The 23,632-nt window shown below is 45.6% G+C and overlaps 1 protein-coding gene across 5 annotated transcripts in view; it reads left to right on the plus strand.

Annotated features, from left to right (window-relative positions):
* Positions 1 to 279: 279 nt before the first annotated feature.
* LOC144755282 (zinc finger protein 8-like) overlaps positions 280 to 23,632 on the plus strand; it is a 115,290-nt gene continuing 91,937 nt past the window's right edge. For all 5 annotated transcript variants that reach the window (XM_078644055.1, XM_078644056.1, XM_078644057.1 and 2 more), the window contains exon 1: positions 280 to 404. In XM_078644055.1, the coding sequence (XP_078500181.1) occupies positions 381 to 404 (24 nt within the window). In that variant the 5' untranslated portion in view covers positions 280 to 380. The remainder of the gene's footprint in view (positions 405 to 23,632) is intronic.

Here is a 23,632-nt window from a genome sequence, read left to right on the forward strand (position 1 = left end):
AACAAACAAAAATAGCAGGCCATAGAATCGGAGCGACGCAGACACCAGTGTGTCTGTGCTTCTTTTCTCGCAAAAGGAAGTGCATGGCTATGTTGCAAAAACTTCCCCCGTGTGTGCTTGGATTGGTTACTTTAGTATTCCAGTGGTGCGCAAAGTTCCTGTAATTTGCGGCCCATCAGTGTCTCCTACAGCTCTCAGTATGCGCATGCCCAGGAGATTAGTGTGTTATATTTGCGCGCCTGCAGCAACAAACATGATTTCATATCATCCTATTGGCGGCTCCGGACGCCGGAAGGGAGCTGTGGGTCTGAGGTTGGACTTCGCATGTTGATCGGTTGTAGCACCTAGTGTGACAGTCAGAATACGATCCCGGGAGAAGCATGTATCCGCAGGATCCAAAAAAGGCGAGTGTTGGTTGTCCTGTGCACATGCTGGGTATTTTAACAATATTTGTGTGTGTAGAAGAACAGTCGCATCTGTATACAAGGGCCTCAGAGTGTAGCAATTCTAGAATTAGGCAACCTGAGCGGTTCCTAATTATGTATGGTTTGATTTAAGTTTGCACGCCAAAAAAGGGGAACGCGTTTGCTTATTTCCAGTGACCAAAGTTCACACTATTCTACATGTATCTACCTGATTATATAGTTATACTATAAGAGCCATGTGTGGGGACAGACAGACACATTATACCGTCTTCTTCACAACGGTAACACAGTAGTCAACATCAAGATGCACAGCATTAACAGTTTCAACTATTTACAAGTATCCAGCTATGGGCCAAAAAGTACATTTGGAGTATGTATGTCTGTTTTTGATACTTGCATAGCGTGAAGGGAGCGGAGGGCTGTAAAACGTCAAAGACAAACATACATTTTTTGCTGTAAGGTAACTGGTTCCTAAAGGTGAAAGTAAGCAGTGTCACTTGAACTGACTGAGGAACATCCATTCTGTTTAGGATTACCACTTGACGAGTATTTGACCAGCCTGGCCTGTATTTATAGGTCTGTTGGCACAGGGCTATTCCTTGCATGGTAAAGCAACATTTACCCATACCCTGAGTGGCCAACTTCATGCGAACTTGGTGATGCAGCTCTGGTGTCCTGACTTTGTGTATGGCTCTATTGTGACACTAATCTAGCGCGTGTGCAGAGGCCTATGCCTGCATCTGGTGATGTTAGGTCCAGGATTTGTTCTGTCCGATACAGAGGTGCAACACACTTAACCTCACAGTGGGAATACCATGACTGTGCATGCCCTGTTTGCGTCACATAAAGAGGTGGTGGCTGCATAGCATGTTTTGTGCCTCAGTAGAATGACCAGACCTTTTTCAGGTAGGGGCAAGACCACTAGCTCCTCTCATGTCAATTTCTGCTCTTAAGTGAAACCCAACCTTGCTCTGACATTGTGTGTGTGAGCCGAGTGTATGTGTGTGCAGTGAGTTTATAGCATATCTATGGTAGCAGAGCTCGTGTTGTTGTGAGAGTCTGAGTACTAGGATCAGAGGAAATCATTTTGAATGTCGCTGGTTTAGCATGGCTCAATATGGAGGCTGGACATGGCTACTCCAGACAGTTTAAGTGTATTGCTTGTGGCTGGTGGATGCTGACATTGAAGGTGAAGGCTGGGGATCCAGCTACGTTTAGAAATTCATTGAGGACATTATTAGCAAAAGCATGCTGTTTAGTTCATCCTACAAAGCAAAACCAAAGGGGATGATGGACGGAGTGTTGAACATTGCAATCACTCACCCCCAGTCAACTGATCTGGGTTTAATCCATGATCATTCTTTAGCTCACTCCGCCACCACCGTTCAGACATGGCCATATGCAAATTAGTCTGACCCTGTGCCTCATGGGAACAGTCCAGCCCGAACTGCCAAGCCATGTCTTCCCTGGACCAGAAACAAGCATCCTGGGACCGGTTTCTGGCTAATCAGCCATCATCAGCCAGGCTAGCTTGAATCCAGTGGCAAAGTGAGCAAGGGACCCACGTCTGGGCATACCCTGACAACTTTGGGCGAACAAAGCAAAACCAAAGGTGCTTCAGGAAGGGTTATGGTCGGTAGGTGCAGAGATCGCACACTCCATTGTGGATACTCCTTAGTGCCGGCCCATTGCACAAAGACTGAATCCGAGGGACATCCGTAAAATGACATTTTGAAGGAGAACCACTCCAAATCAGTTCTGAAGCATTAGACAGTACCAGATCCACTGTCAGAGAAATGTGTATAAAAGGGGGATCTAAACGTCTCATTCTGTTCCAGTCCACGTTCTTCATGACCAAAGAACAGAGTGCTCAAAGGAGTACCATGTGACCAAGGTTAGTGTCTGCAATGACAGCCACTGTCCAACAGGTGAAGGGGCAACACCTCAAGTATTCACTTCAGTCTTCTGGAGGAGCTGAGGGTCTGCCTAGTACCTAGAAGATTGTCTGGCAGCTGAGGCAGGGGATAAGAGTAACTCACCCTGCAGGAAGAAAAATTGTCCAGGAGGAGCTTAGCATTTCCTGATATGTAGAACACCCAGAAAGGAAAGCTAAAAGCGACCTGTGCTGTGAGGTTGTCCACGACCTCTCTGAATAGTTGCCTTCTAAACTGCACCAAAACTTTGCAAATATGAGCACCACCATGTTATCTAGATGCCCACTGGAGAAAAGGAACAACATCCCTGCTTAAGTGCAGCTCAATTGGACTGGAAGTCTGCTACTGCTGAAGACCCATAATCGCTGACAAATTGGCCCAGAGACTGCAACCACTCTGCCTGGGTACAAATTCTGCATTGTATCCTACCGTGTTACAGGACATAATGCTTTGAATTGTCCATCCACTCCTGCCCAGAAGGCAGGTCGCTGCTGAAGCACCCTCGATGAGAAACTCTGCTGTGAAGAGTGTGTAAGCTAACTGCACCTGCCGCATTACTAAATCTACAACAACCACCAAGCAGGTCAAGCGGTGCTTGCTCCGTGATAAACCAAGGGATAAACACACTTTGAGGAATCTGGTGTGAGGACTAAAGACTATTTGCTTGGGGTGAGGACTGTTGAATTGAGTTGCACATCTTACCAGTTGGGTAAATAGGTGTGATCTACACCTATGTTTAATTAATGTCAGTGCCTCCATCATCCTGGAGGAAAGTAGGATGATACTAGAACTGGGGAAAGGATACGGATGGGTGTATAGCGCCAGATCATAACTGAGATTACAAGCCTGTAGGTGCTGTTTCTATTTAATTGTGTAGTATTCTATTTTGCTGAGAGATTATGGTACTTAATTTTATAAAAAGATCAGCACTGGGCTGGACAATACATCATTGTGTCTGCTGGGGTAAATGTTGAGTTCTGAGCTCTTGTCCCCCAAAATACCTCCCTCAGAAGCCTTTGGCTGCCTCCCTTGCCACTCTAACAGTAGGTTTAGAAAGGGTTGTATTTAGCCCATTTTACTGAGCCATAGGAGGCCAGACCACAAGACTTCACTGGCAAAATACCTCATCCGCCACAGTTGAGGTGCAGTTGCCCCTGGCTTCCTTGTGGTTCTGGAACTTGGTCGAACAATGTCAATGCCAGTGAAAACATTGGAAAAATCTGTAAAAACTGGCATTTTTTCCCTTTGAAATGTATTTTTGAAACAACAAACAATAGAAGAAATGACTAATTTGAAGCCAATTACCGTGGTAGACATGGGGAGAGGATGTGGCTTAACGGCTGCTGACTTTGAAGCTGGGGAACCATGTTCCATTCTGGCAGGAGTCTCAAATATTCTGTGATTCTGGGCAAATCACTTAATCTTCCTGTGCCTAAAAATAAACGTGTCCGTCTTTAATGCAAATGGTGCTCATGTACAGCGCTCTGATACCTTTGGGTCGAGTTTGCACTATATAAAACTGCAACAACAAAAATTCAATGAGATGATAAAAAAAATCAAAGTATATGTTGAAAGAATAATATAGCATGAAAACTTCAGAAAAAGGAGACGCTTAGTCTAGAAAATCAGCAGAGCAGAGCACTAAAGTGCACAAAGGAGCTCTTCCTATCATATGAGGAGGTCTTCCCTGTTATCAGATTTCTTCCTAATGCATCAGTGCTCCTAGGAACTGTTAGTCACTATGCAGAGCTTGGTAAAGAGTTCTGTTAGCCCTGATATCCTCGATGTGGTACCCCCTCACACTTTTTCCTTCACTTTTTTGTTTTTCCTGAACTCGTTTTGTTGTCATTAAGACTTTTACTCCTGGGTGGTGTAATTTGATCATGGTTTAAATAAACTTTTATTTTACTACTACTTCCCTGGCTACAAATGTATCTTCCTCGGTTTTCACAATAATATGAGTTATATCTTCAAATGCCTTTTTGTGTGCTTCAACAGTGGCATAAATCAAAATATGCCCTTGAAATACTGGAACCGTTGGAACCTTCTGAAGAGTGCATCCATTAACTTTTGAAAACCTAAGTCTAATACAAAAAATACAAAAAGGCAATTTTAAATATCTGTGAGCGCTATCAGTAGCCACAAGAATGGTATCTAAACAGGAGTCACATTCTACCTCAATCTGGTGATAAGCTGCCTGTAAATCAATGGTCACGAAAACCGTAGCAGAGCTACATTTGCCTATTAAGTCCAGCATCTTAGGGAAGGACAACAATCAATGTGGATGTTCAACTTTAGGGACCACAAGTAAGCACAGAGGCATAAGTCATCAGATTTATTCTTGGCAACTTTTTAGTGGGGACCCATAGGATTTGCTGCTGGGGGAAAGAACGATGTTGGAGCTGCCGCGAAGTCAGGCCTACCCGCAATGCACCTTGGGTGGATAGATGAGCAGGTTAGTTCCAATCTTCTCTCTGGTTCTCAGAGCAGTTTTTATTTTGTGTATCTGGGACCCTTTTGCACCACCACCAAGGATCCAGGACAGGAGGGGCACACTTGGAGGGTTACGACTGACTCAGGGTGAGCCCAGGTGTGAGTTCAAGATGGTTGGAGCCTTTTCTGTCCCTGAGCCTGTGATCAGGAGGCCAGCCAACTAATGTTTGGAGTCAGTCTGGTAGTCCAGGTGTGGCAAAGAAGTCTTGTGGAATAAACAGCCAGTCATAGCAGCACACAGTCCTCTGAGAGTCCTTCTGTGGATCCAGAAAGTGAAGTGACGAGTGGTTCTGAAGGTCCCATTGTTATACCTGTACCTTCTTTGAAGTAGGAGAAGTTTCTAGAGAGTTCCCTTTGAAATGCTTGAAGATTCTTGACTTCTCTGTTAAGGTCCCAAACTGACTGCATGAACAATGCAGGGGTGATAAGTCCTTTGTATGACGGCAGAGCACAGCCTATTCAGTTGCAAGTTAGTCTGTTCATAACACTATTCCTATCCTGCCGGTGATGACCAATCCAGGCACACTTGAGCTCTTTATTTTCAAGCTGGCGAGGAGGAATGTTCAAAGTCCAACTGCACCTAGTCATGTGACCCAGAGACAGACTACAAGAACTAAATGGCTAAGGCAGGAAAATAGCAACTTTCTAAAAGTGGCATTTTCAAAATTGGATGTCAAAATCCAAATTCATCATGAAAGTGGGTTTTTCATTACTATTCCTAAGACTCTAAACTTGACCCAATCACCTGTTGCCATTTGGAAGTTATCCTTCATAAATGTAATAAGGTAACTCCAATGTTATCATATGGGAGAGGTAGGCCTTGCAAAAGTGAAAAACTAATGTAAGAATTTTTCACTATCCGGTCATGTAAAACCTAAATCTACATGACCTACTTTTTAAATACACAGCACCCTGCTCTTTGGGCTGTTAAAGAAAGTCTTTGGCCTGGAAAAGGGTTTATTTTGCTAGGTAAATCTGGTTGTTCAAAACTGAACACACATGCTGCAATGGTATGCCTGAGACACGTTTGTGCAGACTCGCTGGTAGCATTTACATGGCCTGAGTACACATAGTACCACTTTACTAAGGACTTATAGGTAAATTAAATAGACCAATTGGTGATAAGCCAATGTTACCATGTTTTAAGGAGTGAGCACACACACTTTAGCACTGGTTAGCAGTGGTAAAGTGCACAGAGTCCATAGGCCAACACAAAAGAGATCAGAAAATATGGAGGAGTATGGCAACATTTTGGCGACAAAGCCACCCAAAGGCTGAGAGATCTAGTACTTCTATCATTTGATCCCAGTTTTAACACATTAACATATTCTTCTGTATTAAAGCCAAATCTTCTGATTTTGTTTGGCATTAATCACTAACTATACTCAAAATACCTATTGAGGGAAACCACCAGACAATCAACTGTATTCTTTCTTACGCATGTATACCAATCCCTTATCCCCCTTAGGTCTATCCTCCAACAATCTAGGGAAGAGAAGTATGTGAGCTATTTTCTAAAATCTTATGAAACTGAACCTAAAGCTGACCTCACTCATTACGGCTATCATCGATGCTTCACATGACTATGCTAATGACCGATGAAAGCAATTTTTGGGTTTGTGAGAGCATAATGCTATAAAGAGTTGTGTGAATAAGGCCAGGTTTGACATTGTGTAAATGGGACAATATTTGAATTGTTTGGGGGTCATTTAAATCAATGAGGTTATAACTGGAAATGTAAGTAAGCTGTTATTTGGAGAGTAAAAACAGCAAGGTGAAGCAGGACTCTGAAATACATTGCAGCACAGAATCTCTACTGCCTTCAGGTTTCAAGAGACATGTTTTAAGGTTTGTTTTGTAAAGCCCTGTAGTGCTGAGATGACCTGATTTTCAGTGAGAAAGCATTCCAATGAATGGGTTCACAATGGTGGAAGAACCAACATCTGCACGGTGCACAGGAGGGTTTTATTGTTTTTATGAGGTGCTAGTTGGCTGATCTTTGGTTTTGTAAGGCGAAAGGAGAAGATGGGAGAAAAACACGTTTTGGGCTGAGCCGTGGATGTCACAGAACCAGATTGGATGGGGTTAAGCAGAATGTTGGCATTGAGGTGGAGAGTAGTCAGTTAAAACAAGAGGTTGAAGTGTTTTGCAGAAGAAGAGAAATAGAGATACTGGGTGGTAGTTATGGGAAGAGATGGGGTTTGCAATATATTTCTTTAATATGGGTAGAACAATAGCATAGGAATATGTACCAGATTCTAGTGAGTGGTTAAACTGGGAGGTGAGACAGTTTTGTGCATTGACGATTAGAGCAAGTAGTAGTTACCAGATTTTAGTATGGGAATGAACTATGAAGGGAGGTAGTTATCAAGTCTGCAAACATAGATGTGAATATTTGTGGAGTGGCAGGGATGTAGGAGGAAAGAAACAAAGAGGTAAATATTGTAACAAGAGTTTATCATTTTTTAAGAGAAGTAGGCTGCAAAGTCTGGACTCAATAGAGATGACGCAAGAATCTTGTGGATAGTGAGTGCCAGTTGTTTTGGGTGTTATTGAAGAGATGTGAGTAAATCTTGAAAGTAGGCTTATTTTCTATTGTCAAGAGCTTTGGAAACTGTACATAGAGCCTGCTGGTATGTTTGAAAGTTCTCTTTAGTGTTGACCATACGCTCTATAGTGCAGTGTGTGCATAATTGCATAAAGGACAATCTAATTGAACATTGTTAATTATGTATTGTGTACTAATGGAGTGAGGTTGTTGGCCGATTGGTCCAGAACCAAAGGAAGAGAGAGAATGGAGTGTGTTCCTTTAAACAAGTGGGAGATAGCAATAAAGGGGATGGCAGAAGGAGTGGTGACAGATATGTCAATGATAACAAAATTATTAATGGTGGGTAAGGAGTGTGGATGTGTATTAGTGATCAGTATACAGTCTAAAGGTTTGCTATGGTTATGTTTGGGTAAAGCATAATTATTGACTAGTGAGTGGTCAGAGAAAAAGCTGCCTGAAGAAGGTACTTGATTACTCAGGACTAGGATAAAGTCTCTCATGGCATGGATTTTTATAAATTGGAGGACATTGTAGAGGTCTTTAACGAAACTTTCCATGCTAGTTGAAGGTATGTAGAGTGTTAGGACGTTACGCTTGAAGGGGTGATGCTTTTTGTTAGACATAATTTGAAAGAGGATGATGGAATTGTGGGTTTCAGAACAGGAGAGGTCTTGAGTGGTTTGGTAAAAAGAATGCCAACACTTCCGCCTTTGTGAGATGACTTACAGGTTTGGGAGTGATGTTGTCCGTGTGACTAGCAGTGGCAGCGTGTTTGGGATCAATCCAGGTTTAAGTAGGGCTGTGAAATGTAAGGAAGGAAGTGTAAATGAAAGTTTTAAGTTATGTAGGGGGCCTGGCTGCAGATTGACTGGCTGGGCATTACAAAGGTAAATATTGACAGAATACTTTTTATTATATGGCTCAATGAACTCTGATGCATGTTTTATATTTAGTCTAGGAAAGTTAAAGAGGTGATGATTGATGGGTGTCTTGTATCTCCAATAGGCATGAAATTATGGCAGGGTTGCATGTCATGGGAGCGTGGTAATGTGTGGTAGTGGAATGCATGTGAAATTTCAGTGCCCTGATGACGTGGGGAGGGTAAGGAGAAGTACCAGTAAAGTGAGTGATACCGGCATTATTTCTTTGGGGAATGTACAAAATTGGTAAGTATGTTATGACTGTGTATATTAATGGTGTTGAAGTCCCTTTAGTTAGTGGATATGTGCTGTAGGTTTTGGCCAAAGTGTTGTGTAAAGTAAGTCACAATGAAGTAAGTGCAATAGATAACAATTACAGTGGAATAAAATTACAGTGGAGCAAGCTCACACTGGTGTAAATTCACTATGAAGGAAAAACAACAGCGGAACAGACTCACAGTGGAGCAAGATCTCAGTAAATCAGCAGTGAAACACAGCTACAGTGGAACAAGATCACAGTAGAGCAAACACTTAAGTGTCTAAGTCAAAACATACTTCAGTTAATTAAAACCATAAAAGTGTGCCCAGTAAGACAAGAATACATTATCAGGAAACAGTCAAAAAAGATCTTCAATAATGCAGTTACATAAAAATGGCATTAAAAAAATGATGGTGATAAGTATCCCTGATGCAGAACCAAGTCACAAACTATTAACATTAGCCCAATACTTGAACAAAACATATTTCTAATTCTAACGGCAACTAGTAGAAAACTTGTGGCACTGAAATACTATAGGGGACTCTAACTTCTGGAGGTAAGTTAGGGCCTGTCTTACTTGCAGAAAACCTTTTTCTTTTAACAGTGGCAGTGTAATACTTTGTAATAATGCACAATAATGATCCCAGAGCATCACAAAACGCATGGTATCTTACGGGGAAAAACTATCATAAGCACAGGGGTCCAATTCGTCCACTTTATGTCGCCACCGAGGTACCACAACTAATCTAAGCAAGAGGTTTAATCTACTCCTTGTACACAAATAAAAAGCGATGGTGAGGTATTGTGTCCACCCCTTAGTAAGGCTCAACTTAGGGGTAGGATTTTAGTACAATATAGGCCCGTACTGAAGGTTTGGTAAGTTCTCTTACTTCTCTCTCTGCATACATAATAGAGAGAAAATGTCTCTTGACCCAGTTCAAATAATAAAGCTCCTATTTTAATAGCTATTAACAATTCAGATTCAATTGTCAAATTGGATTTTTAATAAATATTAAGGAAATGTAACTTTTAGAAAGGTGCCTTTCTCCTGCCCATATGTCCTGGAGACTAATTTACATTAGATCTTCAGCAGTAGTCCAGCCAGTGATTAGCTTTGAATAGATGAGAAGGTGTTTTGAATGCATCTCGGGAGCAAACAATAGGTTGAACTGAATTGATAGAGGTTACTACTCTGAGCTCAACAGAATATGCAAGGAGGGTACTTTTGGACTCTTTTTGATAGCACAGTATGAAACCCTGCCTGAAGGGTCAGTTGAGCCACATGTAACATTTGAAATGTTAGAGGAACGTGGCGTATTATATGAGTTGTGAGACCTCCCCATGTAATACACTTACAATACCGTCTTGGGTGAAGTCAGACTCGTTTGGAAAACCTCCAGTTCAACCCTGGGCTTTGAGCAGCAAGTCTTCAACAAAAGAGCAAGTATAAAGCAGTTACAAGTACCAAGACATCAAAGTAAAGTCGCTCTACACGAAAGAAATCAGACACTAATCTATAAATAATAGATCTTATCTTCATGAATTTTTAGACACCAAAACAAACACAATCCACTGGAGGGTTCCTGAGGTATAGATTTTTAAGTGAATCGTAAATCACTGTTTTGTATGCAAAATTCTAACAAGCAGTGGTAAGCAGAAACTTTATAAAACATTTATAAAGTTGTGTTCGGCAAATCAAGTCCACTTTGGATTGCCAACTCCAGCAGGGAGAAGGTCCAGGGCGCCAGTAAGGAGTAGGACAGATACCTTATCACCACAGCAATGTCAAGTGCAGTTCCCGACTCAAAGGAGTGGTCCTGATGCATGGGATATAGGATGCTGAAGATGCTGTAAGATACTGAGGATGCTGTGCGGATAAGGAGGGACATTTTTGGGCTACTCCTCAGTTCATGGTCCAGATGGGGCAACTTTGGTAACAGAGGTGGATGTCCTTCGAAGTCTTCTTCGGTCCAGCATAAGTCCTGTTGCTGCTGGATTACTTCTTCGGTCACAGCGAAACCAATGGTTCCCTTTGGTGAAGGCTAGTGTTACTCTTTGGCAACCAAACTGCACTTTGATGACTCTCCAAGGTCCAGCAGATTCGGGTGCAACTTTTAAGCATTGGGACTAGCTGCAAGTCAGTGGTGGTCAATTGATTGTGGCTACTGACTGGCCAGGATGGGCTTCTTCAGCATTTGTGGCCCTGGTGCTGTAACAGGAAGTCAGTTTCTTGGAAATCACCTCTTCTGTCTGGGACTCGGGAATGACTTTTCCAGGAGTCAGGCAAAACAGGCACAGTCCTTTCTCTGCTAGCCCTAGCAAGTGCATTCCAGTGTTTGGTGCAACCTCTTTTCCAGGTCCGGGGAACAGCAAGATAGTCCTTTAATTGCCCTCTCTGCAGTACAGATGTGATTTGAGGTCTTGTGCCAGGGGTCACATTTATGCCCAGAAATTGTCCTCATGGAATGTGTTGGTTACTAGGCAATGGGCTACAAGATCCCTTCCCACCTGATAACGATTTCCTGTAATGTTTGGCTTTTGCACTATTTTGCCCACTCTCAATATAGCCGAACGCTTCTTCTGCTGTGTGAAGCTTGGTAGCCCACCCAGACGTTTAGGCTACATGCCCATGGAAAAAATGGTTTGACAGATGGTCTCACTTCTCTGTCCCTACCGCCAACCTGTTTACCTAAACAAAATGCAGCCCCTCTTGTCTGTATCCACCATTTGCCCTTCACCAGTAGCTTCCCCTCTGAACCTCGCCTTTTGGGTTCACACCCTGTGTGGCATCCTGCCAGGGACAGTTAACACCTCTTCCAACTGCAGGCCTCTATTTTTCCTTTTCCTGGAGGGCAGGTGGTTGTCTTGTGGCCAGTATCTGCAGAAGGGCACCAGAAAACGTTCTTCATTTTGCGTTTACTTAAAAGTTACTTAGATTCAACTTCGGCATCAATTAGGGTTTAATGTGATTATTTTTTTGATACCTTGGTATTTACGTTAGTAGTCCCATTCTGAGGTTAGTACAGCTTTTAACTCTGAACTCACCAAAGAGACTACTGGCCTGTCGACAGTAAAAACAACAATGTGAGGTTTTTACTGTTAGGGCATATACAAATATTTGCTACTTTTTAATATACAGCACCTAGTCTTACAATGTGATAGGCATACTGTAGGGGTGACATGTATATTTAAAAGGGAGGTTTGGGCGTTGCCATTAGTTTAAATAGCAAAGCAGTTTAAAACTGCTCTGACAGTCTGCAGTGGCAGGCTGGGATACATATTTTAAATTGTCACACTCGGTATGGCACACAAAGTGTTGCAACCCTGGGGGAGACATTTTAACCTACAGTCCTTGGGTACCCCTGGACCATATACTAAGTACTGATAAGTAAGTTAACATATGCCAATAAGGTATAAGCCTATCAAACACATGCTGTTTAGGGTCACAGCACTGGCACTGAGTTCTGTTTAGCAGACCTCAGGGAAGTCTCAGAGTTGAAAAACTTGGTTTGCCTACCGGGCGGAAATGGCCCATCATATGGTGGCGGTGCCTTGCAGGCACCGCCATCCATATTATGATGATGGCGGTCCCACACCTTTCCATGGTGGAGACTCCGCCATGGAAAGGAATGCAGTGTTTTCTTTGGGGGCCCATTGCAGGTCCACAGGGGGGTGGGGGGCTGAACTTGGGGGTACCCATGGTACCCCCCCAACATTGGCATGCAAAAGATGGCAGGCACCGAGCGGTGCCTGTCACGTTGTGCATGCCAATGCACAACATGCAGATATTACACCGCCCACCACAATGTAATGTAAGCGGGCAGCCACCGTGGCGGTGGCATACTAATTGGCGGTGCGGGACTGCCGCACCACTGAAGGCCTTTCCCAGCACTGCTAGGGTGGCAGGCGGAGTGGAGTCCGCCCGCCATCCTAATAGACCCCTTAATATTTTGGATATCTTCCCTAGTTACAGAGAAAGTGATATCCACCCTCAAGCCACTGGGTACATCCAGATGCGCCCAACTGGAAAATAAATTATAAAAAGCGCATAGGACCAGGCAGTACCCCAATACTTTATGCAAATTGTGCGGGTTCTTTGGAAATGCAGTCACCTACTCCCACCAAAGTGCTTCTGAGCAAACTCAAATCATGCATTATAACAACATGGGTATGTTGCTAACAAATTTAACAAGGGAATGGAGTCCGCTCCATATTCGATATGCTGCTGTATTACTGCACATATTGCGTTAATGAGACTCTACAAAGATTACCCCCAAGGTGATTAAAAATGGCGTAAGCCAGGAGTGCACTAAAACCCATAAGGGGAATGAGTGCTGGGAACCAGTATCGTGATGAAACACCATAGGAGGTGCACAGTGTGGTCAGTATGGAGACCGGCACGATAGCTCACGTCATAGTGAAAAACCGCCATCACAACCTTTAATTAGCAAAACTGAAAATGAAGGGGGCAAATAAAAAGAACACACAATGGCATAGCCAATAGGTCTCGCCTTTGGGAACTTACGTGTTTAGCTAGAACGTTTGGCTATGTTGTAGAGTATTGTGACTGCTGTGCATTATGTTGAAAAGTTATAATAAAAAGTTTTAAGCATTATTGTTACCTTTATACAAACAAAGACAACATTATGTATTACTGAAAAACCTGATTAAATAAAGATTTTAACATAAAAAATATCTTCTCGGTTTTTTGTATTTGTAATTATGTGGTACTGAGTGGTATGTGGAGTGTATTTATGTTGCATTGAGTATATTATAATTATGTGGCGTCTAACTATGTGCCATAGTGTTATTATGTGGAGTGTATTTATGTTGCATTGAATAGAGTGTAATTTTGTGACTTGTAATTATGTGGTACTGAGTTGTATTATGTTGAGTCTATTTATGTTGCATCGAGTACAGTGTAAATATGTGGCAATCAATTATGTGGCATTGAGTGGGATTATATGGAGTGTATTTATGTTGCATTGAGTAGAGTGTAATTATGTGGCGTTTAACTATGTCACACTGAGTGGTATTATATCTACTGTATTTATATTGCATTTAGTAGAGTGTAATTATGTGGTGTGTATTTATGTTGCAATGAGTGGTATTAAGTGGAGTGTATTAATGTTGCATTGAATACAGTGTAATTGCGATGTGTGATTATGTGGTACTGAGTGGTATTATGTGGAGTGTATTTTTGTTGCATTGTGTATAGTGTAATTATGTGGTGTGTAATTATGTGGCAATGTTTGGTATTATGGTGAGTGTATGTTGTATTTAGTAGAGTGTAAATATGTGGCCTGTAATTATGTGGTACTGGGTAGTATTATTTGGAGTGTATGTTGCATTGCATGGAGTGTAATTATGTAGCATATAATTATGTGGCACTGAGTGATATTATGCAGACCCTCCAGGATTTCGCGTTTTGCGAAAAAATCGCGAAATAGGCAGTTTTGTAAAAATGCCGCGATTTTTACAAAACTGCCCGCGAAATTTGGACGGTTGGTGAGCTCATAGAAGGAGGCCCCTTTTAGGTCTGTGTTGTCAGTACAGCTCTGCCCTAGTGGCTGAGAAGTACATGCTTCGGTATTTAGTTGTGCGTTTTTATATAGCGCGGACTTTACCCGAAGGTGTCAGAGCGCTTCACAATAGGAACAGTACATTGAAAAATGACAATCGTGACAAATGTGTCTTGCTAATGTTTCGGGAGCTGGGGGGGAGGGGGGAGGGGGGGGTTAAAAGAACTTGCTCAACCTGCTGTGATGTCGGGCCCCACGTGTCTATTCCTGCGGTCGCCGTCGCCCTCGTGGGGAACAGGGGGCGGCTTCACTCCTAGGTGACTCTCTGGTAGAGAAAAGAGAGATTTCGGACAGCCTGAGCATCCTGTGGGGGGGCAGACGAAGGAGGGGTGGCTGATGTGACAGACAACTAACAATACCCAGGGACCAGCGGCAACTGCGGACATTTAAATGAAGAAAAAACTGTGAGGGAGGGAAAGATGAGCAGCGTGGAGAGGGGGGGAGGGAGTGTGGGTCTGAAAAGTAAGATTTGAAAGAGCTGCGAATGAGACCTGAGAACAAGGATTTGAGGGGGAAGGGAGGGAGAGGGAGAAAGAATGAGGGGACGAAACGGGGAGGGCAGGAGGATGCAGAGGCTGATTACTTTTTTTTTTTTTTTGGTTAAAAACTTTTATTGAGCAATCAGATAAAAAGTACAAAGATGGGCCTACAACCACACGGGCTGGCCGCTAATTCACAAAGCACGACACATGAGGTAAACAATCATTTCCGTGGCCAGGACGAAATCATAGAGTAAATATTGCTCCAGACATAGGACAGGACATAACAATTTTCTATATTAAACATTAAAATAACGAACACCAAACAAGGCGAATGCAGCAATCAAGTCAGCCCGGACGTCAGAGGGGAGGGCCACTAATCAGGAAAACAAAGGTAAATCAATGAGACTCGGCAAGGCCAGGGGGAGGGGGGAGCAGGGAGGACAGGAAAATCCTAAAACAGAATGAAAAATTTCGGGAACGTCAGCCTAGGGAGACAGGGTAATATCGGAGGTGTCAACCAAGGGAGGGGTACAAATTTCTCCACGGTATGCATTCCATTGACCCCAAATTTTCGTCCACGCCCTGGGTCTGCCCCTAGCTACATAGACGGTCTTCTCTCGGAACATGGACCAGTCCATGTTATCCTCCCACACCGAAACGTCTGGAGGTCGGGATGCGCCCCAAAGTTGCGCAATGTCACGCTTCGCGACCATGTAACCCAAGGTCGCCCATCTAGTCTGGGCCACAGAGTAATCGGAGGGTTCCCACACATTCAGCAGGCATCGTCGGGCCTCAGGCCGCAGGGCAACACCAGTCACAACAGTCATTATCGCAAGTACATCCACCCAATAGGCTGCCACCACAGGGCACTCCCAAAGTATATGCATAAAGGTAGCGCTCATCCCACACCCACGCTTACATAAGCCATCCGGGGAAAAACCCATTACAACCAGACGCGGACCAGTCACATACACCCGGTGGAGGATCTTAAGTTGCACCAAACGAAGACGGGCGGGAATGGCGACTTCCTTCGGAGAGGAGAGTGCCGACTGCCAATCCTCGTCATCTAATTCCAATCCGTCCCCGACCCACATCTCTCTGAGTCGGACCAACAAATCAGCGCGAGTATGAATCAATTTTTTGTAAATAAGGGAGATAGTGCTGTCGGGCAGGTGTCCATCTAGTATACGATCTTCCAGGGGGGAGGACTCGGGCAGGGCCACATCAGGAGTCAGAACCGAGGACAGGGCATGCCGGACCTGCAGATACCGGAAAAACTCTCTATCACTCAAGTCGTATTCTGCCTTAAGGGCCTGGAACGACTTCACGCTACCATTCACACAAACATCACCCACCTTACAAATCCCAATCATATCCCAGCGTTCAAAGCCCTTAGTAGACCAGAGACACCCCAAACGTTCAGAAGCATAAAGCGGAGTCGCCAGCGTCAGTCGATTCTCCCATCCCAAACTCACATTCGCGGCGCGCCACACGTTGACTGCGGTCCTGGACGGGCCCGTAAGATGGCGCCCGGCCGATCTAGAATAAAGCGCTCTATTAAAGTCCCCTCCCGGCAGCTGGAACCTATCCATCTCAAAGGCCGGATCGCGACCCGGCGAATACATCGCGTGGTTAATGGCAGATAGCTGGGCAGCCCAGTAATATCTCTTGATGTCGGGGAGCGCCATGCCCCCGTCGTACCAAGGGATAGTAAGTTTCGCAAGGGTTATACGTGGACGCCCGTCCCAAATCAGTTGTCTTTGCAGACTCTCGATCTCTCGGAAATAGGTAGCGGGAATGTCGTCATAAGAATTTTGAACTGCGTAGAGGAACCGCGGCAAGGACATCATTTTAAAAAGAGCTGCCCTACCCAGAGGAGATAGGGGCAGCTTACGCCAACGGGCCACATCCAGTCGCAGTCTAAGAAGCGGGGGGAGGAGATTACGCTCAAACCGGAGTGAGGGGTCCAGGGTAATAAAAATCCCCAAATACTTGAAGCCAGACTGGTCTACCTGGATAGGAAATCTGTCCGGCAAAGGGGGCAAAATACCCGAAAGAACATACACACAGGACTTAGCCCAATTAATAACAAGGCCCGAGTTAGCACCGAACGAAGTAAGAACATCAAATAAGACATTTAAAGATTTACGCGGGGAGGTAAGATATAGAAGAATGTCGTCCGCGTAAAGAGAGACACGGTCCTCAAAGTCCGGTGACCAACGGATCCCTTTGAGTGAAGGCTCCCATCGAAGCCACGCAGCTAACGGTTCCAAGGCAAGCGCGAAAAGCAATGGAGACAAGGGGCAACCCTGACGGGTCCCCCTACCAAGGCAGAAGGGGGCAGAAACTCTACCGTTCACCACTACTTGCGCTAAGGTTTCAACGTACAACAACTTCACCCAACCAATAAACTCAGGTCCAAAACCAAATTTTTCGAGAGCTGCCCAAAGATAGGGCCACTCTACAGTGTCAAAGGCCATCGAGGCGTCTAACGAGGCCAAAATGGCCGGCTCCGTCAGAAGCCCCGCCCTCGCAACAGCACCGTGGAGACGACGTAGGTTAAGAGCCGTGTTACGATGTGGGATAAATCCGGATTGATCCGGATGAACCAAGCCACTAATGACCGTCAGTAGGCGGGTCGCCAGGAGCTTAGCCAGGACCTTAGGCTCAACATTTAACAGGGAAATGGGCCTATAAGACGAACAAAGGTCCCGCGGTTTCCCGTCTTTGGGAAGTACGACTATCGTAGCCAGACGCTGGTCATACGGGAGAATACCCCGTTCCCGGGACTCCAAAAACATAGCACGAAGATAGGGCGCTACCCTGTCAGGGCGTAGCTTGTACAGCTCAATCGGTAACCCATTCGGGCCTAAGGCTTTGCCCGAACGGAGCGAGCGAATGGCAGTCGCTATCTCATCCGTAGTAAAAGGGGACTCCAACGAGACACGGTCAAAATCAGAAACACTGGGCAAAGCTATATCGCGCAACAAAAGGCGAGAGTCAGCCACATCCCTTCCAGACACAGGGGTATAAACCACACGAAAATACTCCGCAAAACATTCAACAATTCCAACCGGGTCCGTCACTGCAACACCATTGGACGACTGAATCACAGGCACCACACGATTCGCCCTCTCTTTCTTATCCAACCACGCCAACAATTTACCCGCTTTATCCCCCACATCATACAGACGACCCTGCTGTTCCCGGAACATCAGTTTAGCCGCATCCGTGACCAAGGATTTATAAGCAAATTGTTTCAGACCCAGGGCGTGGAGTTTATCCGAGGTGACATCCGACTCTAAGTCGGCCTCCCTCTCCGCAATCTCTCTCTCAAGGTCCACCACCTCCCGATTCCTAGCCTTCTTGGATTCAGCAATAAGGGAAAGGGCCTGCCCACGAATCACTGTCTTAAAGGCCTCCGACAGGGATACCGCAGAGGAAACGGACCCCTCGTTGTCTAAAAAATAGGCATCCAAAGACTTAGTCAAAAGGTTGCGGGTCTCAGGGGAGGTAAGGTACCAGGGGTTAATAGGAGCCACTCGGCCCGCCGCTTCCACCCCAATCTCAAAACAAAGCCAGAGCGGAGAATGATCGGAGATGCCCCGGGGGAGGTGTCTGATTTCACGCACCGCTGGCGTTTGCGCCGCGGGTATCAGGAAATAATCCAGTCTAGACAGACTCCCATGGGCCCCCGAATGGAAAGTGTATTGAAGCTGGGTAGGATGCAGTAGCCTCCAGCAATCCACCAAGCCAAACGTGTCCAAAAACCCACCCAGCCACTGATGGGCCGAAGGAGTATCCCTAGGGGGGTAACGATCGTGTAGACCGGAGATCACAGAATTAAAGTCACCTGCAATAAAGAGAGTACTATCAGGGAGGTTCAACAACACACGGCCCAAATCGGAAAAGGTAGAAGTCTGTAGGCCGGGGGGCACATAAACAGTAAACAAGGAGAGGGTACGACCCTCATAACGACCCACAAGGACAGCATAGCGCCCCCGATCATCAAGGATCACATCATCAATAGCCAGGGGGAGGGAAGCCCGAACAAGGATACCCACCCCCCTGGAACCCGTGGTAAACCCCGAATGTGCGGCAAGGCGATATCCCCACCTATTCGTCGCACGACAAGTATTGCCCACCAAATGAGTCTCCTGTAGAAAAACAATATCTGGAGATAGACGGCGTAGGCATTTTAACACCACACTCCGCTTAATGCGATCTCCCAGACCATTAACATTCCACGAAACAAACCTCAACCCGCTACCCCCCATCCCACACAGCAACGCCGAAACCCCTCTGCAATGAGCATGACATAAAAAACATCAGAAGCAAGATAGAATCGCCTTGAGAACATAACACACAAACATCGAACGTCCCAACCACCCACCCCCCAACAATCAAGAAAACACCCCCCACCCTGCACCCCTGCAAAATGCTAAAAAGCCACCCCAACATGCAGTGTGCCTGTCGCCCAAGAATCCCCATTCTACAAAAAGACCCCGGAGGAGGAAAGGCTCCGGCCCACCCGCCACCCCAAGCAAGAAGATAATAAGGAGAACACAGAAACAGTAGAGGTACTGAGGCATAGAATCCCTGAAAAGTTACTCTATACGAGGGCCCAGGCGTAGACAAATTGTTCAGCTCTCCACACCACCCTCAGCACCACCCGGGTGGGCGTCGGACTCAGTCGCAGGAGGTCAGTCAGGCAAAGAGTCCAGCCAGTCATTCACAGAATCAGGCCGATCAAAGAAGAAGGTTCGGTCACTGTACTCGACGCGCAGCCTGGTCGGAAAAAGCATAGCGTAGCGTAACCCCATGTCTCGGAGACGTTTCTTGACACCACGGAAGCCCATACGCTGTTTCTGGACCTGTTGAGAAAAGTCCGGATAAAAGTTCACCGTGGCTTTCTCAAAGGCCACCGGGCCCTTCACACGTGATGCTTGCAGGATAGCGTCCCGATCCCTATAATGGAAGAGTTTCGCAACAATAGGCCTCGGCGGGGCACCTGGCTTACCCTGGCCCCCCGGAACACGATGGGCACGCTCCACCGCGAAGAATTTACTCAGACCAGACGGAGAGAGGTAGTTCTGGATCAAGTCCTCAACAAGGAGATCAACAGAGTGAGGTTCTGGATTCTCCGGAACTCCGACCACGCGCACATTACAGCGACGTGCCCTGTTCTCAAAGTCCTCCAAGCGCCGGGTCATGAAATCGTTCACCCTACGGAGGTTGCCAATCTCCGTCTGTATCTCCGAGACGTCTGCCGTGAGGCTGGATGACTTGAGATCCAATGACTTCACCTTCTCATTGGTTTTCGACAGGTCGGCTCGAATCAAGTTCACATCAATGGCCACGGTGTCGATTTTGTGGGCCAAAGCTTCATATTGTTGGCCTATCGTCTCCTTCATGGCAGAAATGGCGCCCATGATGTCCTGCAAGGACGGCTCAGTTGACGCGTCCACAATGTGGTCAGCAGTACTTGATCCGGGCAGGGCGGCTCCGGGGGACCCCTTCGAATGGGTGTAGCGGTCCATAACGTTAGACTGGACCGGGCCCCCACGTAGGGGCGTCTTGGTCTTCCGAGTCTCTCGGTCCCCTCTGCCTGCCATGTTAGAACTGCGTCACCAGGAGATTTACCAGGCTCGATGGAATGGCCACAGGAAAGTAGGGCTTCGGGATCAAAGAGCCGCTACTAGGGTACCACTAGTATAGGGCCAGCAGATAGGAGAATATACCAGCCAAAGGCCCGACCGCCGTCTCGTGCCCCGGATCCAGCCCAGGCCAGGCTCCCCTGCCAGATGTCTCAGTCTGAGGCAGAAACGAAACCGAAACTTAAGAGGGGGACCCACAAGTCGAATCCCCCTGCCGCTGTTGTTCAACTTCAAGACGGCCACAGAGCCTCACCCAGTCCCGGGCGCACCTCGAGGGCGGAGCCCGAAAGTTCGAATCACCGTAACTCTGGCACCCCGGGTCCAAATCAAATTCCAAAAGTTCCAGGGCAATCAGCTCAGCGTCCTCTACACAAATCCTTGTAAAGAGTCAGGATATGTTCAGGATATCATGCCGGGAGTGGCGGGGGTCCGGGGAGCGCTGTGCTCACGCGGCCATCTCGGATGCCCGCCAAGCTCCTCCCAGGCTGATTACTTTTTGTTTTATTTTATTCTCTTATGATTTTGCGATTTATTATTTAGTTAACATCCCATCCTGGAGAGATGTTTGAATTCCGTGCATGCTTTCTTTCGATTCCTGGAGAGACGTCACAGAATGGTCTGGCGAGAGATCCCAGACTGTGACATCACTTCCGGAGCCTGACTCGTCCAGTTCCCATGCCAAGGCCAGCCGATCTCCAGATATGAGACAATTTTCCCGAAATACGTTAAAATGAAAGATGAGTGCAGCCAGTCTAGAAACTACTAATATTTTGCTAACTCAAACTGCATTCTGCCGTTTAAAAGTGGTTATTTCCATTTCTGCGGCTGTTTGTGATTTCACAGATTTGAGACACTGTCGAGTTATATTCAACTGCCTTTTGTACACCAGATAAGGAGCATTATCTTTTTACATTGAACGGCTTGTGACGTCATAGAAGGCGAACATGTCATGTTTGCATTTCATTGATTGTTTATGACGCCATAAATGAGAACTGTTCACATTTGTCTCTCTGATTGTGATGTAATAAAGAGCGCTGTTTACATTCCACTGTTTGCGGTGAAATGTGAACACATGCTTCCATTTCATAGCCTGTGACGTCATGGAATGAGAGCACAACGTGTTTACGTTCAACTGTTTGTGATTTCACAAAGGGAAGGAAGAGAGAGATGGGATAGAAGAATTAGGTGTGCAAAAAGAGGCCAAGGCTAAAGATGGGAGGGAAGAGAGAGGCCTTGAGGGGGGCAGAACGAGGTTGAGATGAGGAAAAGAGGAGCAGAAGAGATATGAGAAGAAGGAAGAAAGAGTACAAGATGTAGAGAGCGGTAGAACAGGAGAATAGAGATGCGAGGAGAATGAGTAAAAGGTTCCCCTAGCGGAAATAGAGAGGGGGAGGGAGAGCTTGAGAGCTGAAGTGGGGGAGGAGGGCAAAGAGGATAGAAGAGAAGAGGGGGAGAGGTGGGGAGATGGAATATAAACGAGAGACAAAGATAGAAGAGATGGGAAGACACAGGAGAAGTGCGGGAAGTGAATGCGCAAGAGAGGCGAGAAGGAATAAGTGAAAGATAGGAAGGGAGCGAAAGATGCAGAGGGAATGGGAGCCAGAAGGTAAAGAGGAGAGGAGAAGAGAACGAAGAGGACTTGAGAAAGAGTGAACGGTGTATAGAAGGATGAAAGTGGGAGGGAGAGGAGGGATGCCTGGGAGGAGGAATAAAAGGGGTAGAGGGAAAGCTAGAGGGAGAGACGTGGGGAGAAGAAGAGCAGTAACCCAAGGTTCAATGCTCTTAATTCACGAGAAACGCAGACTCTGTTAGACTAAAATGTCCCTAAGAGCCCTGACAGGCTGGCTGAGTCTTTATTTCAATTATTTATCTACTTGATACTTTGCGGCAATTCTGATTTTGTGGGGCAATAATATGTTAATTGTATTCCTTAATGCACAAAAATGTGCCAGTCCTGTACATACCATGCCTTTTCCTCTGGCTAAATTCCCGCAGGGTTGCTTTGCTGAAATCGAACAAAGGGTAATATTGAGTGTGATAGGCATCACAACACTTACAATCTCGGTCTCTGGGCAAACAGGTGTTTGAAGGGGGATCGCAATTTAATGGGCGTGTTATAATCAGGCCGTATTCACTATCCAAGATACATAGAGAAACGTATGCCTGCAAGCAATGTTACTTAAATGTAAATACTAATGAGGGCCTATTTCAAAGTGGAATACTCTGCTAAAACAGTTTTCATTGTTTTAATGCTGAAAATGAATGATTAGGAGTAAAATAAAGTGCCGCAAAAATGCCGCTAAATTTCCATATTTGTGCCGCTAAATTTCTATATTTGTGCCGCTAAATTTGCTAATCCATGCCGCTATATCCTGGGGGGTCTGATTATGTGCAGTGTATGTTGTATTTAGTAGTATTTAATTATGTTCTGCTCCGGACATGCCTGAATCTTCAGATTTTGTATTAGAAGTGAGCTGTTCTTCAAAACGAAAGCAGTGTTCCTAAAGCCGAACAGTTAATTTATTTTAAAATATTAAGAACACTCTGGTGAGGTTTCCTCCCTAGTTAAATAGCATTTTCTAGGGGACAGCAGTTGGAGTGTCGTGTATTTCTATAGGTTCTGAATCGATCCCCCTATTCCTGACCCTATTCTGGTTAAACTACCTAGCTAGTCAACTAACAGTCAGCCCATGAGGCAAGAAATCCCCCATGATGCAGATACCGTTATCTGACGCAGTCACACTACGGCACAGGAACGTGTTATCTGATTAGGTCATAACGCTTGAGATCTAATTAGACAAGCGACATTCCTCCAGCCCCTGATAAGGCATACGACGTTCTCATAACAAATCAAACCTATGACAACCTGGATAATCCGTGCGGCCATTGTTTTGATTTCACAGAGAACTTTAGTAAAGAATGTGCTAACGAGCAAGTCGTATGACATCTTTATTGACGTACCTATGTCCATCCTTACGTCAATCCCGGCACCTTTAAGGTATAAATATTGCCGACCTTGCCCTATGCAAACACACGCGTGGTGACAAGACGGAGCAGCCATACTTGCCGAAGCCGAGAGCAGAAGCAGACCCCGCAGGCAGCAGCCCCGCCTTCCTGACGCGCTGAGAGACGCGCTGCTATCTCAAGCCGAGAGACCCAGCACCGGCGCTTCCGGGTAGCCCTCGCAGGCAGCCTGGAATATCGAGAGCAGAGAAAGAGATACCATTCCTCACTCATCCTAAATTCCAGGTACAGAACTGAATAACCCCTCCTAGAGAATTCTTTAGTTATTCACTTGGCAAAAACAAACTTAACTTAAACTGTAACTT

This window comes from Lissotriton helveticus, chromosome 5_1 (genome assembly GCF_964261635.1).
Source record: "Lissotriton helveticus chromosome 5_1, aLisHel1.1, whole genome shotgun sequence".
In the NCBI taxonomy this organism is placed as follows: Eukaryota; Metazoa; Chordata; class Amphibia; order Caudata; family Salamandridae; genus Lissotriton; species Lissotriton helveticus.